This window comes from Grampus griseus, assembly GCF_964374135.1.
Source record: "Grampus griseus genome assembly, chromosome: 5".
In the NCBI taxonomy this organism is placed as follows: Eukaryota; Metazoa; Chordata; class Mammalia; order Artiodactyla; family Delphinidae; genus Grampus; species Grampus griseus.
The window spans coordinates 35,204,032-35,219,533 of NC_138998.1; the positions used below are offsets into that span (position 1 = coordinate 35,204,032).

The 15,502-nt window shown below is 41.0% G+C and overlaps 1 protein-coding gene across 5 annotated transcripts in view; it reads right to left on the minus strand.

Moving 5' to 3' along the window:
- The window catches only part of PLCH1 (phospholipase C eta 1), a gene marked incomplete at its 5' end in the record, with an annotated part of 212,634 nt that overhangs the window by 33,566 nt on the left and 163,566 nt on the right, over nt 1-15,502 (minus strand). For all 5 annotated transcript variants that reach the window (XM_082655618.1, XM_082655617.1, XM_082655615.1 and 2 more), the window contains one exon: nt 5,077-5,238. In XM_082655618.1, coding sequence (XP_082511744.1) covers nt 5,077-5,238 — 162 coding nt within the window. The remainder of the gene's footprint in view (nt 1-5,076; nt 5,239-15,502) is intronic.

Sequence of the window (15,502 nt, forward strand, 5' to 3'; positions counted from 1 at the left end):
AGCTGAACAGAGATTATCTCATAAATGGAATAAATGTAGGTGAGCAAAACCACCCGAAATCAAAAGGTCAGGAAGAGCATCTACATATATCCATAGAAACTAATCAAAGATACAATGCAGGATGGGGAGGGGGAACTGTGAGAACTCGGTTGGGGAAAAGGCAGTTCAGAAAATAGTGGAGGAGGGTGGGTGGCAGGTTTACAGGGTAATTTTAGTTGCCTGGTTTATATACATTGACTGCCTTTGAAGATCAATTAAAGCTGATCATTAACTATTCAAAAACCCTAGAATTAAGAAAGTAGTAAGATATGGTAATAGAAGTAACACTGCTCTTCAAGTTAGGAGACCCAGTTCTGCCACCATGTAGCCTCAGGTCCCCCATCTCTTTTTTTTTTTTTTTAAGGTGATTTAAAAGATCATTTTTAACCTATTAGAAAAGTTTTACAGAACTAGGCTTATTCAGTCTGAAGAACAGAGAATTGAAACGGTGTTTTAAGGTGAATGAGAGTCTCTCTGATGGATTTAAGTCTAAGCAGGAAATTATATACATCAATACATTGATGGGAAACAGAAGCTGAACACATAAGAAATACCCTGGGACTCAGAATCAGATGGAAAGAGAGGGATTAATAGGTGAAGCAAAACATAGGAGATTCCAGCACACACTCTGTGCTAAAGACTTGCTCCTCTGGGGTAAACACCCACCTCTTGACCTAAGTCCTCTTATCTGTGACATGGGGGAGGAATGGACCAATTAACCTCTGAGTTCCTCTCCAGTTCTAGTAGCTCATCTATTAGTAGGGAGACCATGTCATCTATTGTCCAAAACAGGACTCTTAAGAGTGAAATGGGGACTTCCCTGGTGGCTCAGTGGTTAAGAATCCGCCTGCCAATGCAGGGGACACGTGTTCGAGCCCTGGTCCGGGAAGATCCCACATGCCATGGAGCAACTAAGCCCATGCACCACAACTACTGAGCCTGTACTCTAGAGCCCGTGAGCCACAACTACTGAGCCCGTGTGCCACAACTACTGAAGCCCGAGCGCCTAGAGCCCACGCTCCACAACAAGAGAAGTCACCGCAATGAGAAGCCTGCACACTGCAATGAAGAGTAGCCCCCGCTCACCACAACTAGAGAAAGCCCGCTAGCAGCAACGAAGACCCAACACAGCCAAAAATAAATAGATAAATAAATTTATTTTTTTTTAAAAAAGAGTGAAATCGGGCACCTTTAATAATTACGCTGGGACAATAGGTATAAAGCGAGGTTGCCCCAAGCAAGTTGAGGTATAAGGTCATCCATTTTAATAGGCACCTGCTATGCCCCAAGGATTATGCTAAGTGTATTACATATATTCTCACTTAATATATACAACCATCCCTGGAGATAAGTATAATTAAAATCCTAGTTTTGCAGATAAGAAAAACAGAAGTATAGTGAAGTTAGATAATATGCCCAAAGTTACGAAGCTAGTTGGTGATAAAACAGGGATTCTGTGTAGTTCTGTCTCCTCTCTGGCTTTCTCTCCCTCCCCCACTCTACACTCCTTCTTTATGTACCAGAGGAATACACACAGATATCTCTCCCCAACTTGACCTCTCCTTGAGCATCAGCACTGCATCTTTCATTGAATCCATGGATCAAACACTGTGCTAGGAACTCAACATGAATACAAGGGAGACAGCAAGCAAGAGAGGTGTAGACTTTGTCCTCCCTGGGCTTGCACTCTTATGATGGAGACAAATGATCATAACACACTATAATAAGACTATGATGGGGAAAGTTCAGGGTACTGCCTGAGGGCACGGGAAGGCCATCTACCTAGACTTGAGGATCGAGGAGGACTTCTAAGGGGACATGTTACAAAAGCTGAAGCCAGAAGACAGGTAGACATTATCTACGTGAAGTGAGGAAGAGGAAGTGTGCAAGGAAAAAGCAAACACAAAGGCCAAATGCCAGGAACATGGCACTTTCCAGGAAACAAAGAAAGGCAGGGGTTGGGTTGTGTATTTGTACTGTACACACGCACATTAATGAACAAATCAGAGCTGGGGTCAGATGATGGAGAAAGGATCTTTTGGGCTATAGCTTTCAATTTGAGCTTTATCCTCCAAACTATGAAGAGCATTTGAATGGTTTAAAATAGGAGAATGATGTGATCAGATGCATGTTTCTGAAATATCGCTATGGTAGTGGTATAAATGAGAGACTGGAGGGAGCAGGACAGCAGGGAGAGGTGCAAAAGTTCATGTAAGGAATAATTAAGGCTACCCAGATGGCTGTAGCTGGGATGTAAACAAAGAAGTGAATTCAGAACTCTAAAGAAGGCAGGCATCCTTCTACTAAGTGCTTCCAGCGTGAAGGATGAGAATTTCATTTTTGTTTTACTTCGGAGATCTCCAGGAAAAAGCTGGCACCAGTAGCACACAGTACTGCACTTCTGAGTGACGATCCAGGAGGGAAGGGAGCTGAAGTGATGAGCTGTCCTGAACCCCACAGCACATTCTCAGCCTTGGCTCTACATGTGTATATGTAGCTGACACAGATGGACTTGTCTCTACAGTAACTTGTCTTTGCTTGCCACTGAACCAAAACCATACTTTAAAAACTAACACAACAGCAGGGTTAAAAACCTTAACACTTCATAGTCCAGTTTATTAAAGTTGCAGCCTCCATTTACTTTCTGCAAGTCTGATACATTCTTGCAGTCACCCAGGTTTAAGGGAGAGTAAAAAATAAAAAAGAGGAGGAGTTTTGTCCTACTACTTCTCTGAAATTTGAAGTCCCTTACCATCTTACCTGATGGGGAAATTACCATTAGGATCTCTTCCATAAAAAGAAAGATGGGCTTGATTTGTTTCTTCAAAAATCTCCAAGACCTGCTGTTGTCTTTCCAGTTGGAATGATCTACGATGGAACAAGAAAAGACTTCTCCAAAAGCATAAGGGGAAGGGACTGGCCCAGATTAGCCAAAGAGAGTTCACCAGGGACAAGAAGCAGAAATCAAGCCGGGTTAACCGAATGTGATTTTACAGACGTTTGTGTAGTTTAAACTAAGAGGCTGGAGGGTCAGGGAGGAAAGGGAGAGGCTAACTGGTATTTATAGAAATGTTCAAGAAAATTCAAAATTGTATGATAAACTGTAAGGGCAGTAATGCTGTAAATGACATTTTGGTTGTCTCCCAACATTCCATTCTGCCCCTCCAGCATGCAGGGGCAGAATGCATTTTCAGAGGGGCAGACCTTGGTGCCAGTTCCAGGGGTAAGTTCTCAGTGGCATCAGCAAGCCAATGGTATCCTACGTCCTTGCCAAACTACTGTTCCAAGAAGGACACATATGCAAGGCCACCATGGGGATCAACTCAGGAGTGGGCACATGAGCTAAGATGCTCAACCAGAGCTCAGCACAAACTCTGGTTTGTTGGATGAGGCACATACACTGTCTCACTCTCTCTGTACTTGGACCAAGAAACACATAGCTCAGGGGCCTGTTGGCAGTCACCCTGCAACCACCAGGAGAGGGGGAACCAACATGGGATGATGCTAATCACGGGGTAGGTAGAACAGAAAGACAGGTCTTTGATGACCCTGCTGAGCCTCTGAATTAAGCCCACCTTGAAGGCCACTCTGCAAATGAACTTGCCACTTACCTAACCCAACGCCTTTCTTCATTATTTAAGCCATTTTGAATTAGGTTTTCTATGTTTGGAAACTAAACAGACCTGAGAAACAGCCAGGCGTTTGAATGGCTGGACTTCTGTAGAGTCTAGAAAGTAACCACCAAAGCTGAGTGGTTGCTCACATCCAAAAGTGATGATCTTCCCTCTGCCTAGGGAGCTCTGAGCTCTGGAGGGTAGGCAGCAGTAGCAGGGGAAGCTGCTATCAGCTAAGCCAGGGACCACATGGATCTCCTCTGGTCCAGAATAAATGCCCTCAATGTCCTGCCGTGATAACATCAGCAAACCCACTATCCCTCTTCTTTGCCCATTTATGATATTTTTATTAGAAAGCAGAATAAAAGCCTCAGTCAGAGCCCAAACCATTCATTCACTCAGCAACTATATATGAAGGTCATACTAAGGTCCAGGCACTATACAAGTCAGGAAAACAATGGTTATCAAGACTGACATGGTTCCTGCCTTCACAGAATCTACAGTCTAGTTGAGAAGACAGATATTGAACAAATAAATGCAAATGTGTAGGAAAAAAAAGAACTTCTTGAAAAAAGAAGATATAACAGGCTACCATCAACAATATAAAAGGGATAGCTAACCTAACCTAGGGGTCAAGGCAGGACTCATTTAGAATACCACATGGTTGCTGGAATTTAAAAGCCTAAGTAGGAGTTAGCTAGCGTAGATGTGGAAATGGAGTGTTCCAGGCAGAGGAAATGGAATATGAGGAAGACCATGGCATTTAGATGGTTGTGGCTGGTGTGACGTCGTGGGTGGTGGTGTGACAGGGAAAATGGGGAGATCTGAGACAGGAGAGGTAGGCAAAGATGGAATTATGCAGTTCCTTGAAAGCCCAGTTAGTTTGTAATTTATCCCAAGCATAATAGGAAGCCACTGAAAAATTTTGAACAGCGGAGTGACACGATCAGATTTGCATTTTTAAAACATCATGCTGATTTCAGAGTGAAGGTTAGATTTAAAGAGGGCAAGAGAAGTCTAAGTGAGAGTTAACATTGGCCTGAATTAGGACACAGCCGTGGAGAAGAAGTGGACAGACATACACATTCAGAAGGTGTGATCAACAGGGCATGGAGGCCACCTGAATGAGTCCCCACCCTCACCTGAACACAAGTGGGGAAGATGAATGCAGGGGCACTGGGCTTTGTCCTGAGGGTGCCAGTGAAGGAGCATATGAATCATTTCTACACCCACCCATGCACTTTAATCTATTATTCACTATTTCTCTCCATTTTTCAGGAGGAGATTCTCATTTTTCCAGCAATATAAGGATAGAAATGGAAGAAACTGGAGAAGCCTTCCACAAATGACAAATGATAAGAAACAAAGCATGAGGTGCTTTCTTTTTCCTGTTGAAGGACAAGTACAAGAGGGAAATGTATACCTGCTTCAGGTGTGCATTTAAGCCTTCATGCGTGGCCTTCAGTAGTGCCCTCACTGTGAAACTATCAGGATCTTCCTTGTCTCGAATTTGAGATTCTTTTAACAGCGACTCCAGTTTTTTCCTTATGAAAGATTCCACCTGATGCTCAGTGGTCCCGTTATTCTGCGAAGAATTAAACAGTGGAAATAATTTCCCTTAAGGAACACAGAATCACTTAGAACACAGCCTTCACTCAAGCCAATATTGTTGCTATAATTTCTCTCTCAATTACCTGTAAAAAGTTAAGCTTATTGTACAATTTTTTGTCCTTCTCCCACCAGCCCTCCACCAATCCCATAAAATAATGATGACTGTGACTGCATTCAACCTTTAACAACCCTATAGTCTTATTATCATTCCCATTTCAGAGACACAGAATCTGATGTTTAGAGAAATAAGTTGATCAAGGTTGCAAAGCTAGCAAAGAACTGAGGCAGGATTCCAACTCAGGGCTCCTAAGTTCTTCTCCCCACACTACTTTATACTTTCACTAGAGGGAAGGCCAAGGAAAGTTTTGGGAGAATAAGTTTTCTGTACCTACATAGGGAAATTTGAACAAGACTATACTATTTAAAACAAATCACTTCCTTCACTGAAGGGAAAAAAGTGCTATGGAAATCTTTGTAAAGGAGGATTATTCTGAGATAAAATGTCTTTCCTATCTCTGCCCCACTATGTAATTGGAGGGAATTCACTACTGACTTGTGCCATGACTCAGCACTGTAATTACCTTAAGATCACAACTAATTTCAAGTGTTTTGGATAACAAAGCTCTGCCTGTGTCCAGGAGATAATTTACACAATGTTTAAGTGATCAAGGGACCCAGATTTCCTAGAAGTCTGCTTAGTGCAGGTTTTTGACTCCCTTGTTCTACCTGAAACTAACGGCCCAGGCTCTGTTCACTGCTTCTCCCCTTCTCAACTCCCTCCCCCTCCCGCTATGTCCAACACCCTTCCATAAACTCTTCAGCCACTTGCCAAAGGCCAACCCACCCAAAGGCAAGGAAGGGGCGCTCCTCCACCAGAACAATGCCCCTAGTCCTCACCAAAAGTTTAAGATCCATTTTTCCACTTGCAAATTTGTTACTAAGAGGTCATTATATTTAAACAAGAGAATGGGCAGTTTTTCAGTAATGCATTCATTTTCACAAAATCTTATAAGAGCAAAGCAATATAAATACAAAGGGAAACTGGAAAAAAAAAAGGCTACATCAGAACAGGTTACTGAATTTCCCTGTATTAATATCACATGCACGAATATCTTTAATATACCCAGTGAATGAGGCACTCCACTTCACTGGAGGCCCTCAGGCCCTGCAGGAGATGCAAAGGTGGAAAAGAGCTGGCCTTTGACATCAGGAGCAAAGATCCCATCAGGCTAACAAAGGCATGTCCCCAAATATCCTACCCAGGTCCACACAGCTGCCTGCAAAAGCACAAATGACCAGCACAACAGTGGTTCTGAGAAGGAACACGGCATTCCTGCCTGAGTGACCAGGAAGACCTCAAAGAACAGGGGGGACTCTGTATGGTAACTAAAACTTCAACAGTGATGAAGAGATGTCATCCATCACTCTAGCAAAGATTTTTACATTAGCAAAGCGTGTTTTATAAACATATGAACAGATTCGTTTTCCTGGAGCAGAAGTTCATGAAGGGGGGTAGTGGCAGATAAAGTTGGAAAAGTACTTTGGGAATGGGTTGTGGAGGTTCCTGAAAGCAAGAAGTCAAGAGGTGTGGAGTTGCTGAGAGTCTCTGGGTAGACAAGTGCCTGAGTTGCATTTTAGAAATAACAGTAACCAGGCAGCATATACAGAAAGAGAAAAGATACCTTACAAATGAAAAGCCAGATGCGAGGATTGGTTCAAGATGGCGGAGTAGAAGGACGTGCTCTCACTCCCTCTTGTGAGAGCAGAGAGCACCGGAAGCACAACTAACTGCTGAAAAATCAACGACAGGAAGACACTGGAACTCACCAAGAAAGATATCCCACATCCAAAGACAAAGGAGAAGGCACAATGAGATGGTAGGAGGGGCTCAATCACAATAAAATCAACTCCTATAACTGCTGGGTGGGTGACTCACAAACTGGAGAACACTTATACCGCAGAAGTCCAACCACTGGAGTGAAGGTTCTGAGCCCCACGTAAGGCTTCATAACCTGGTGGTCCGGCAACAGGAGGAGGAATTCTTAGAGAATCAGACTTTGAAAGCTAGCAGGATTTGATTGCAGGACTTCGAAAGGACTGGGGGAAACAGAGACTCCACTCTTGGAGGGCACACACAAAGTAGTGTGCGTATCAGGACCCAGAGGAAGGAGCAGTGACCCCATAGGAGACTGAACCAGACCAACCTGCTAGTGTTGGAGGGTCTCCTGCAGAGTCAGCGGGTGGCTGTGTCTCACTGTGGGGACAAGGACACTGGCAGCAGAAGTTCTGGGAAATACTCCTTGGTGTGAGCCCTCCCAGAGTCCACCATTAGCCCCACCAAAGAGCCCACGTAGGCTCCAGTGTTGGGTGGACTCAGGCCAAACAACCAACAGGGAGGGAACCCAGCCCCATGCCTCAGCAGACAAGTGGATTAAAGTTTTACTGAGCTCTGCCCCCCAGAGCAACAGTCAGCTCTACCCACCACCAGTCCCTCACATCAGGAAAATTTCACAGGCCTCTTAGACAGTCTCATCCACCAGAGGGCAGACAGCAGAAGCAAGAAGAACTATAACCCTGCAGCCTGTGGAACAAAAACCACATTCACAGAAAGACAGACAAGATGAAAAGACAGAGTGCTATGTACCAGATGAAGGAACAAGACAAAACCCCAGAAAAAGAACTAAATGAAGTGGAGATAGGCAAACTTCTAGAAAAAGAATTCAGAATAATGACAGTGAAGATAATCCAGGACCTTGGAAAAAGAATGGAGGAAAAGATCGAGAAGATGAAAGAAATGTTTAACAAAGACCTAGAAGAATTAAAGAAAAAACAAACAGAGATGAACAATATAATAATGGAAATGAAAAATACACTAGAAGGAACCAATAGCAGAATAACTGAGGCAGAAGACCGGATAAGTGACCTGGAAGACAGAATGATGGAATACACTGCTGTGGAGAAGAATAAAGAAAAAAGAATGAAAAGAAATGAAGACAGCCTAAGAGACCTCTGGGACAACATTAAACGCAACAACATTCGCATTATAGGGGTCCCAGGAGGAGAAGAAAGAGAGAAAGGACCTGAGAAAATATGTGAAAAGATTATAGTTGAAAACTTCCCAACATGGGAAAGGAAATAGACACCCAAGTCCAGGAAGTCCAGAGAGACCCATACAGGATAAACCCAAGGAGAAACATGCCGAGACACACAGTAATCAAACTGGCAAAACTTAAAGACAAAGAAAAATTGTTGAAAGCAACAAGGGAAAAACAATTAATAACATACAAGGGAACTCCCATAAGGTTGACAGCTGTTTTCTGAGCAGAAAGTCTACAAGCCAGAAGGGAGTGGCATGACATATTTAAAGTGATGAAAGGGAAGAACCTACCACCAGGATTTCTCTAGCTGGCAAGTATGTCATTCAGATTCGACAGAGAAATTAAAAGCTTTACAGACAAGCAAAAGCTAAGAGAATTCAGCACCACCAAACCAGCTCTACAACAAATGCTAAAAGAACTTCTCCAAGTGGGAAACACAAGAGAAGAAAAGGATCTTCAAAAACAAACCCAAAACAATTAAGAAAATGGTAACAGGAATATACATATCAATAATTACCTTAAACATGAATGGACTAAATACTCCAACCAAAAGACACAGGCTTGCTGAATGGATACAAAAACAAGACCCATATATATGCTGTCTAGAAGAGACCCACTTCAGACCTAGGGACACATACAGACTGAAAGCGATGGGATGAAAAAAGGTATTCCATGCAAATGGAAATCAAAAGAAAGCTGGAGTAGCAATACTCATATCAGATAAAATAGACTTTAAAATAAAGACTATTACAAGAGACAAGGAAGGACACTACATAATGATCAAGGGATCAATCCAAGAAGAAGATATAACAATTATAAATATATATGCACCCAACATAGGAGCACCTCAATACATAAGGCAACTACTAACAGCTATAAGAGAGGAAATTGACAGTAACACAATAAGAGTGAGGGAATTTAACACTTCACTTACACCAATGGACAGATCATCCAAACAGAAAATTAATAAGGAAACACAAGCTTTAAATGACACAATAGACCAGATAGATTTAATTGATATTTCTAAGACATTCCATCCAAAAACAGCAGATTACACTTTCTTCTCAAGTGTGCACAGAACACTCTCCAGGATAGATCCCATCTTGGGTCACAAATCAAGCCTCAGTAAATTTAAGAAAACTGAAATCTTATCAAGCAACTTTTATGACCACAACACTATGAGACTAGATATGAATTACAGGGAAAAAACGTAAAAAACACTAACACATGGAGGCTAAACAATACGTTACTAAATAACCAAGAGATCACTGAAGAAATCAAAGAGGAAATAAAAAAATACCTAGAGATAAACGACAATGAAAACACGATGATCCAAAACCTATGGGGTGCAGCAAACCCAGTTCTAAGAGGGAAGTTTATAGCAATACAAGTCTACCTAAAGAAACAAGAAAAACCTCAAATAAACAATCTAACCTTACACCTAAAGGAATTAGAGAAAGAAGAACAAACAAAACCCCAAGTTAGCCGAAGGGAAAAAAATCATAAAGATCAGAGCAGAAATAAATGAAATAGAAACAAAGAAAACAATAGCAAAGATCAATAAAACTAAAAGCTGGTTCTTTGAGAAGATAAACAAAATTGATAAACCATTAGCTAGACTCATTAAAAAAAGAGGGAGTGGACTCAAATCAATAAAATTAGAAATGAAAAAGGAGAAGTTACAACAGACACAGCAGAAATGCAAACTATCCTAGGAGACTACTACAAGCACCTCTATGGGAAAAAAATGGACAACCCCGAAGAAATGGACAAATTTTTGGAAAGGTATAACCGTCCAAGGCTGAACCAGGAAGAAACAGAAAATATAAACACACCAATCACAAGTAATGAAATTGAAACTGTGATTAAAAATCTTCCAACAAACAAAAGCCCAGGAACAGATGGCTTCACAGGTGAATTCTATCAAACATTTAGAGAAGAGCTAACATCCATCCTTCTCAAACTCTTCCAAAAAACTGAAGAGGAAGGAACACTCCCAAACTCATTCTAGGAGGCCACCATCACCCTGATACCAAAACCAGACAAAGATACTACAAAAAAAGAAAATTACAGACCAATATCACTGATGAATATGGATGCAAAAATCCTCAACAAAATACTAGCAAACAGAACCCAACAACATATTAAAAGGATCATACACCATGATCAAGTGGGATTTTTCCCAGGGATGCAAGGATTCTTCAATATAAGCAAATCAAAGTGACACACCATATTAACAAATTGAAGAATAAAAACCATATGATCACCTCAATAGATGCAGAAAAAGCTTTTGACAAAATTCAACACCCATTTATGATAAAAACTCTCCAGAAAGTGGGCACAGAGCAAACTTACCTGAACACAGTAAAGGCCATATATGACAAATCCACAGCAAACATCATTCTTAACAGTGAAAAACTGAAAGCATTTCCTCTAAGATCACGAAGAAGACAAGGATACCCACTCTCACCACTATTATTGAACATAGTTTTGGAAGTACTAGCCATGGCAATCAGAGAAGAAAAAGAAATAAAAGGAATACAAATTGGAAAAGAAGCAGTAAAAGTGTCAGTTTTTGCAGATGCCATGATACTATATATAGAGAATCCTAAAGATTCCACCAGAAAACTACTAGAGCTAATCAATGAATTTGGTAAAGTAGCAGGATAAAAAATTAATGCACAGAAATCTCTTGCATTCCTATACACTAATGATGAAAAATCTGAAAGAAAAGTTATGGAAACACTCCCATTTACCATTGCAACAAAAAGAATAAAATACCTAGGAATAAACCTACCTGGGGAGACAAAAGACCTGTATGCAGAAAACTATAAGACACTGATGAAAGAAATTAAAGATGATACAAACAGATGGAGAGATATACCACGTTCTTGGATTGGAAGAATCAGTATTGTGAAAATGACTCTACTACCCAAAGCAATCTACAGGTTCAGTGCAATCCCTATCAAATTACCAATGGCATTTTTTACAGAACTAGAACAAAAAATCTTAAAATTTGTATGGAGACACAAAAGACCCCGAATAGCCAAAGCAGTCTTAAGGGAATAAAAACGTAGCTGGAGGAATCAGACTCCCTGACTTCAGACTCTACTACAAAGCTACAGTAATCAAGACAGTATGGTACTGGCACAAAAACAGAAATATAGATCAATGGAACAGGATAGAAAGCCCAGAGATAAACCCACACACCTATGGTCAACTAATCTATGACAAAGGAGGCAAAGATATTTAAGAGACTGTCTTTTCTCCACTGTATAAGTGGTGCTGGGAAAACTTGACAGATCCATGTAAAAGAATGAAATTAGAACACTCCCTAACACCATACACAAAAATAAACTCAAAATGGATTAGAGGCCTAAATGTAAGACCAGACACTATAAAACTCTTAAAGGAAGACATAGGAAGACTACTCTTTGACATAAATCACAGCAAGATCTTTTTTGATCCACTTCCTAGAGTAATGGAAATAAAAACAAAAATAAACAAATGGGACCTAATGAAACTTCAAAGCTTTTGCAAAGCAAAGGAAACTACAAGCAAGATGAAAGGACAATCCTCAGAATGGGAGAAAATATTTGCAAACAAATCAACAAAGGATTAATCTCCAAAATATATAAACACTTCAAGCAGCTCAATAATAAAAAAACAAACAACCCAATCCAAAAATGGGCAGAAGACCTAAATAGACATTTCTCCAAAGAAGACATACAGATGGCCAAGAGGCACATGAAAAGCTGCTCAACATCACTAATTATTAGAGAAATGCAAATCAAAACTACAATGAGGTATCACCTCACACCAATTAGAATGGGCATCATCAGAAAATCTACAAACAACAAATTCTGGAGAGACTGTGGAGAAAAGGGAACACTCTTGCATTGTTGGTGAGAATGTAAATTGATACAGCCACTATGGAGAACACTATGGAGGTTCCTTAAAAAACTAAAAATAGAATTACCATGTGACCCAGCAATCCCACTACTGGGCATACACCCAGAGAAAACCATAATTCAGAACGACACATGCACCCCGATGTTCACTGCAGCACTATTTACAATAGCCAGGTCATGGAAGCAACCTAAATGCCTATTGACAGACGACTGGATAAAGAAGATGTGGTACATATATACAATGGAATATTACTCAGCCATAAAAAGGAACGAAATTGGGTCATTTGTAGAGCCGTCGATGGATCTAGAGACTGTCATACAGAGTGAAGTAAGTCAGAAAGAGAAAAACAAATATTGTGTATTAACGCATATATGTGGAACCTAGAAAAATGGTACAGATGAACCAGTTTACAGGGCAGAAACTGAGACACTGATATAGAGAACAAACGTAAGGACACCAAGGGGGGAAAGCGGCTGGGGTGTGTGTGTGTGATGAATTGGGAGATTGGGATTGACATATATACACTAATATGTATAAAATGGAAAACTAATGAGAACTTGCTATATAAAAAAATAAATGAAATAAAATTCAAAAATTCGAAGAAAAAAAAAAGAAAAGCCAGACGCATTGGTTTCCACTACGAGCACTAAGACCAAAGTGCTGGTGGGGGAGTTAATACAGGTGAGAGAGAGTTTGAGAGCATTCTGCATAAAACAAATATATATTGAGCTGTTATATGCAAGGTGAAAACATTGTTAAGGTACAACCCCACTGTCATAGAACTCTCAGTGTCACAGAGGAGGCAGACACATCAGTGCATAATTACACAACAGGTGCATGTAGGGTGACAGATGGGCACACAGAGGAGGGGCACCTCGCCCAGCCTTGGGAATGCAGGAGACTTCCAGGATCAGAGGACGCTTGAGCCGAGCCTTAAAAGAGGCGTGTATTAGGTTCCTGTGGCTGCTACAATAAGTTACCACAAACCTGGTAGCTTAAAATGAAGAGCTATTTATTTTTTCACAGTTCTAGAGGCCAGAAGTATAAAGTCAAGCTGTTGTCAGTGCTACATTCAGCCTCCCCAAGGCTCTCAGGGAAAAACCTTTCCTTGCTTCTTCCAGTTTATGGTGGCACCAAGCACTCCTTGGCTTGTGGCAACATAACTCTTGTCTCTGCCTGTCCTTGCATGGCCTTCTCCCATTGTCCCCACTCCTAACATTAATAAAGGATGAGTTGCTCCCACAAAATAAGAGCACTTGTCATTGGATTTTTAAGGCTCACCCGGTTAATCCAGAATGATCTCATCTCAAGATTCTTAACCTAATTACATCTACAAAGAGTCTTTTTCCAAATAAGGTCAAACTCATAGGTACCAGATGGTAGGCCTTGGACATATCTTTCGCCGGCCACAAATCAACCTTCTACAATGGGCTGTATGAATAAGAGCTGATAATCTGGCAAAGAGTGGGGTAAAGGCATTCCAACATGAGCAACACTTAGCAAAGCACTATCTATGAGAACGAGTAACCTATATGAACATGGAGAAAAGAGCACCGGGAAACACAGAAAAAGCAACTAAGACTTTATATGCTGTGCTAAGGCTTACAAAGCACTGTCATGTAACAACACTTTGAACCACCCAAGACCCTTTAAGGCAGTAGGAATAGCCAAATTATGATGCTTCTCTTTTTAAAAAAAAAAAAAACTTTTTATTTATTAATAAACTATAGAGAAAATTGAAAAAATAAAATAAAATAAAACGGATAACCAACAAGGACCTACTGTATAGCACAGGGAGCTCTGCTCCATGTTATGTAACAACTTAAATGGGAAAAGAATTTGAAAAAGAATAGCTACATGTATATGTATAACTGAATCACTTTACTGTATGCTTGAAACTAATACAACATTGTTAATCATCTATACTCCAATATAAAATAAAAAGTTAAAAAGACTAGCCAAATTTTACTCATAATGATGCAGAGGCAGAAAGATTCAACACCTTGTCCAGACACACATGCCTATGAAGTGGATGAGGTGGGACCTAAGACTTCCAATTCAAAATTCTGTGTCTACTTCACCATACAGTGCTGCAGTCATCCCTTTTCTACTGTTACAGAAAAAGATAAATTCCTAAGTCAAATTAATCATATTTTAAATAATCTTTATTCCTACAGGACATCTGGGAAATAAAGCATCACAATCCCTCTGTAGAAAAATATACAATAGTAGGTTTCACTTAAGGTCAGAAGTGAATCCAAGAGGGACTTCCCTGGCGGTCCAGTGGGTAAGACTCCACGCTTCCAATGCTGGGGGCGAGGGTTTGATCCCTGGTCGGGGAACTAAGATCCCACGTGCCATGCAGCCAAAAGTAAATAAATAAATAAAATTCTTTAAAAAAGAAGTGAATCCGAGAAAGGAAGTCCAGGTCTCAAACTCCCAACACGTTTCAAGTGACCCAGAGCCTGGCAGGGAGCACGTGTGTTGAAAGATCCAAAAGAGAAAGTGTGTAAGAGCACCTAGCATGCCTGGTGTCGCACAAATGCCCCAAATAAGTAAGCATCAGTTTCCTTGCCTGGCTCAGGGCCACATGAGGAGTCAGAGACAGTGAGGAAATGAACCGTGGCAGTTATGCCCAAACACTTTCAGCGTCAGCAAAACAAGGCTAAAGATACAAAGCCGGACCCACTGGTGCTGGTGAAATAATGAATGCTTAACACAAAGGCTATAATTATTCACCTTACATCCTCTCAACGCTGGGAGTTGCTGAAGGAATGATATTTCTGCCTGTTGATCTTTTTCTTCCTTGTGATTTACAGCACAAGAATAAATAAATGTATGGCTGAGGTTTCATTAATATATTATCGTTTGGCCCTGGAACCCAATAGCACTACTGAAAAAAAGCTGCGACACACTTAACCTGGCAAGAGTCAGCCACCGTGCAGCTGCAGCAGGGACCACAGTTGAAAGCCATAAGCATCTTGCTCTTTTGTTCCCTGAGCGGTGGGAGAGGGAGGATATTGCAGCTGGAGTTGGGGGGAGGGGACAGCAGCCCTTCAATATGGTCTGGAGTAGTTTCCACCTGAGCCGCAATCAGGCTTCCTAATTCCCATTTCTGAGACGCAAATATGATCTAGGAATATCAACCACAAATAAATAAGTCAAACACAAAACACATTCTTGTTTTGTCTCCAGCGTGAAATGAAAAGATCACTGGAAACAGAGAGG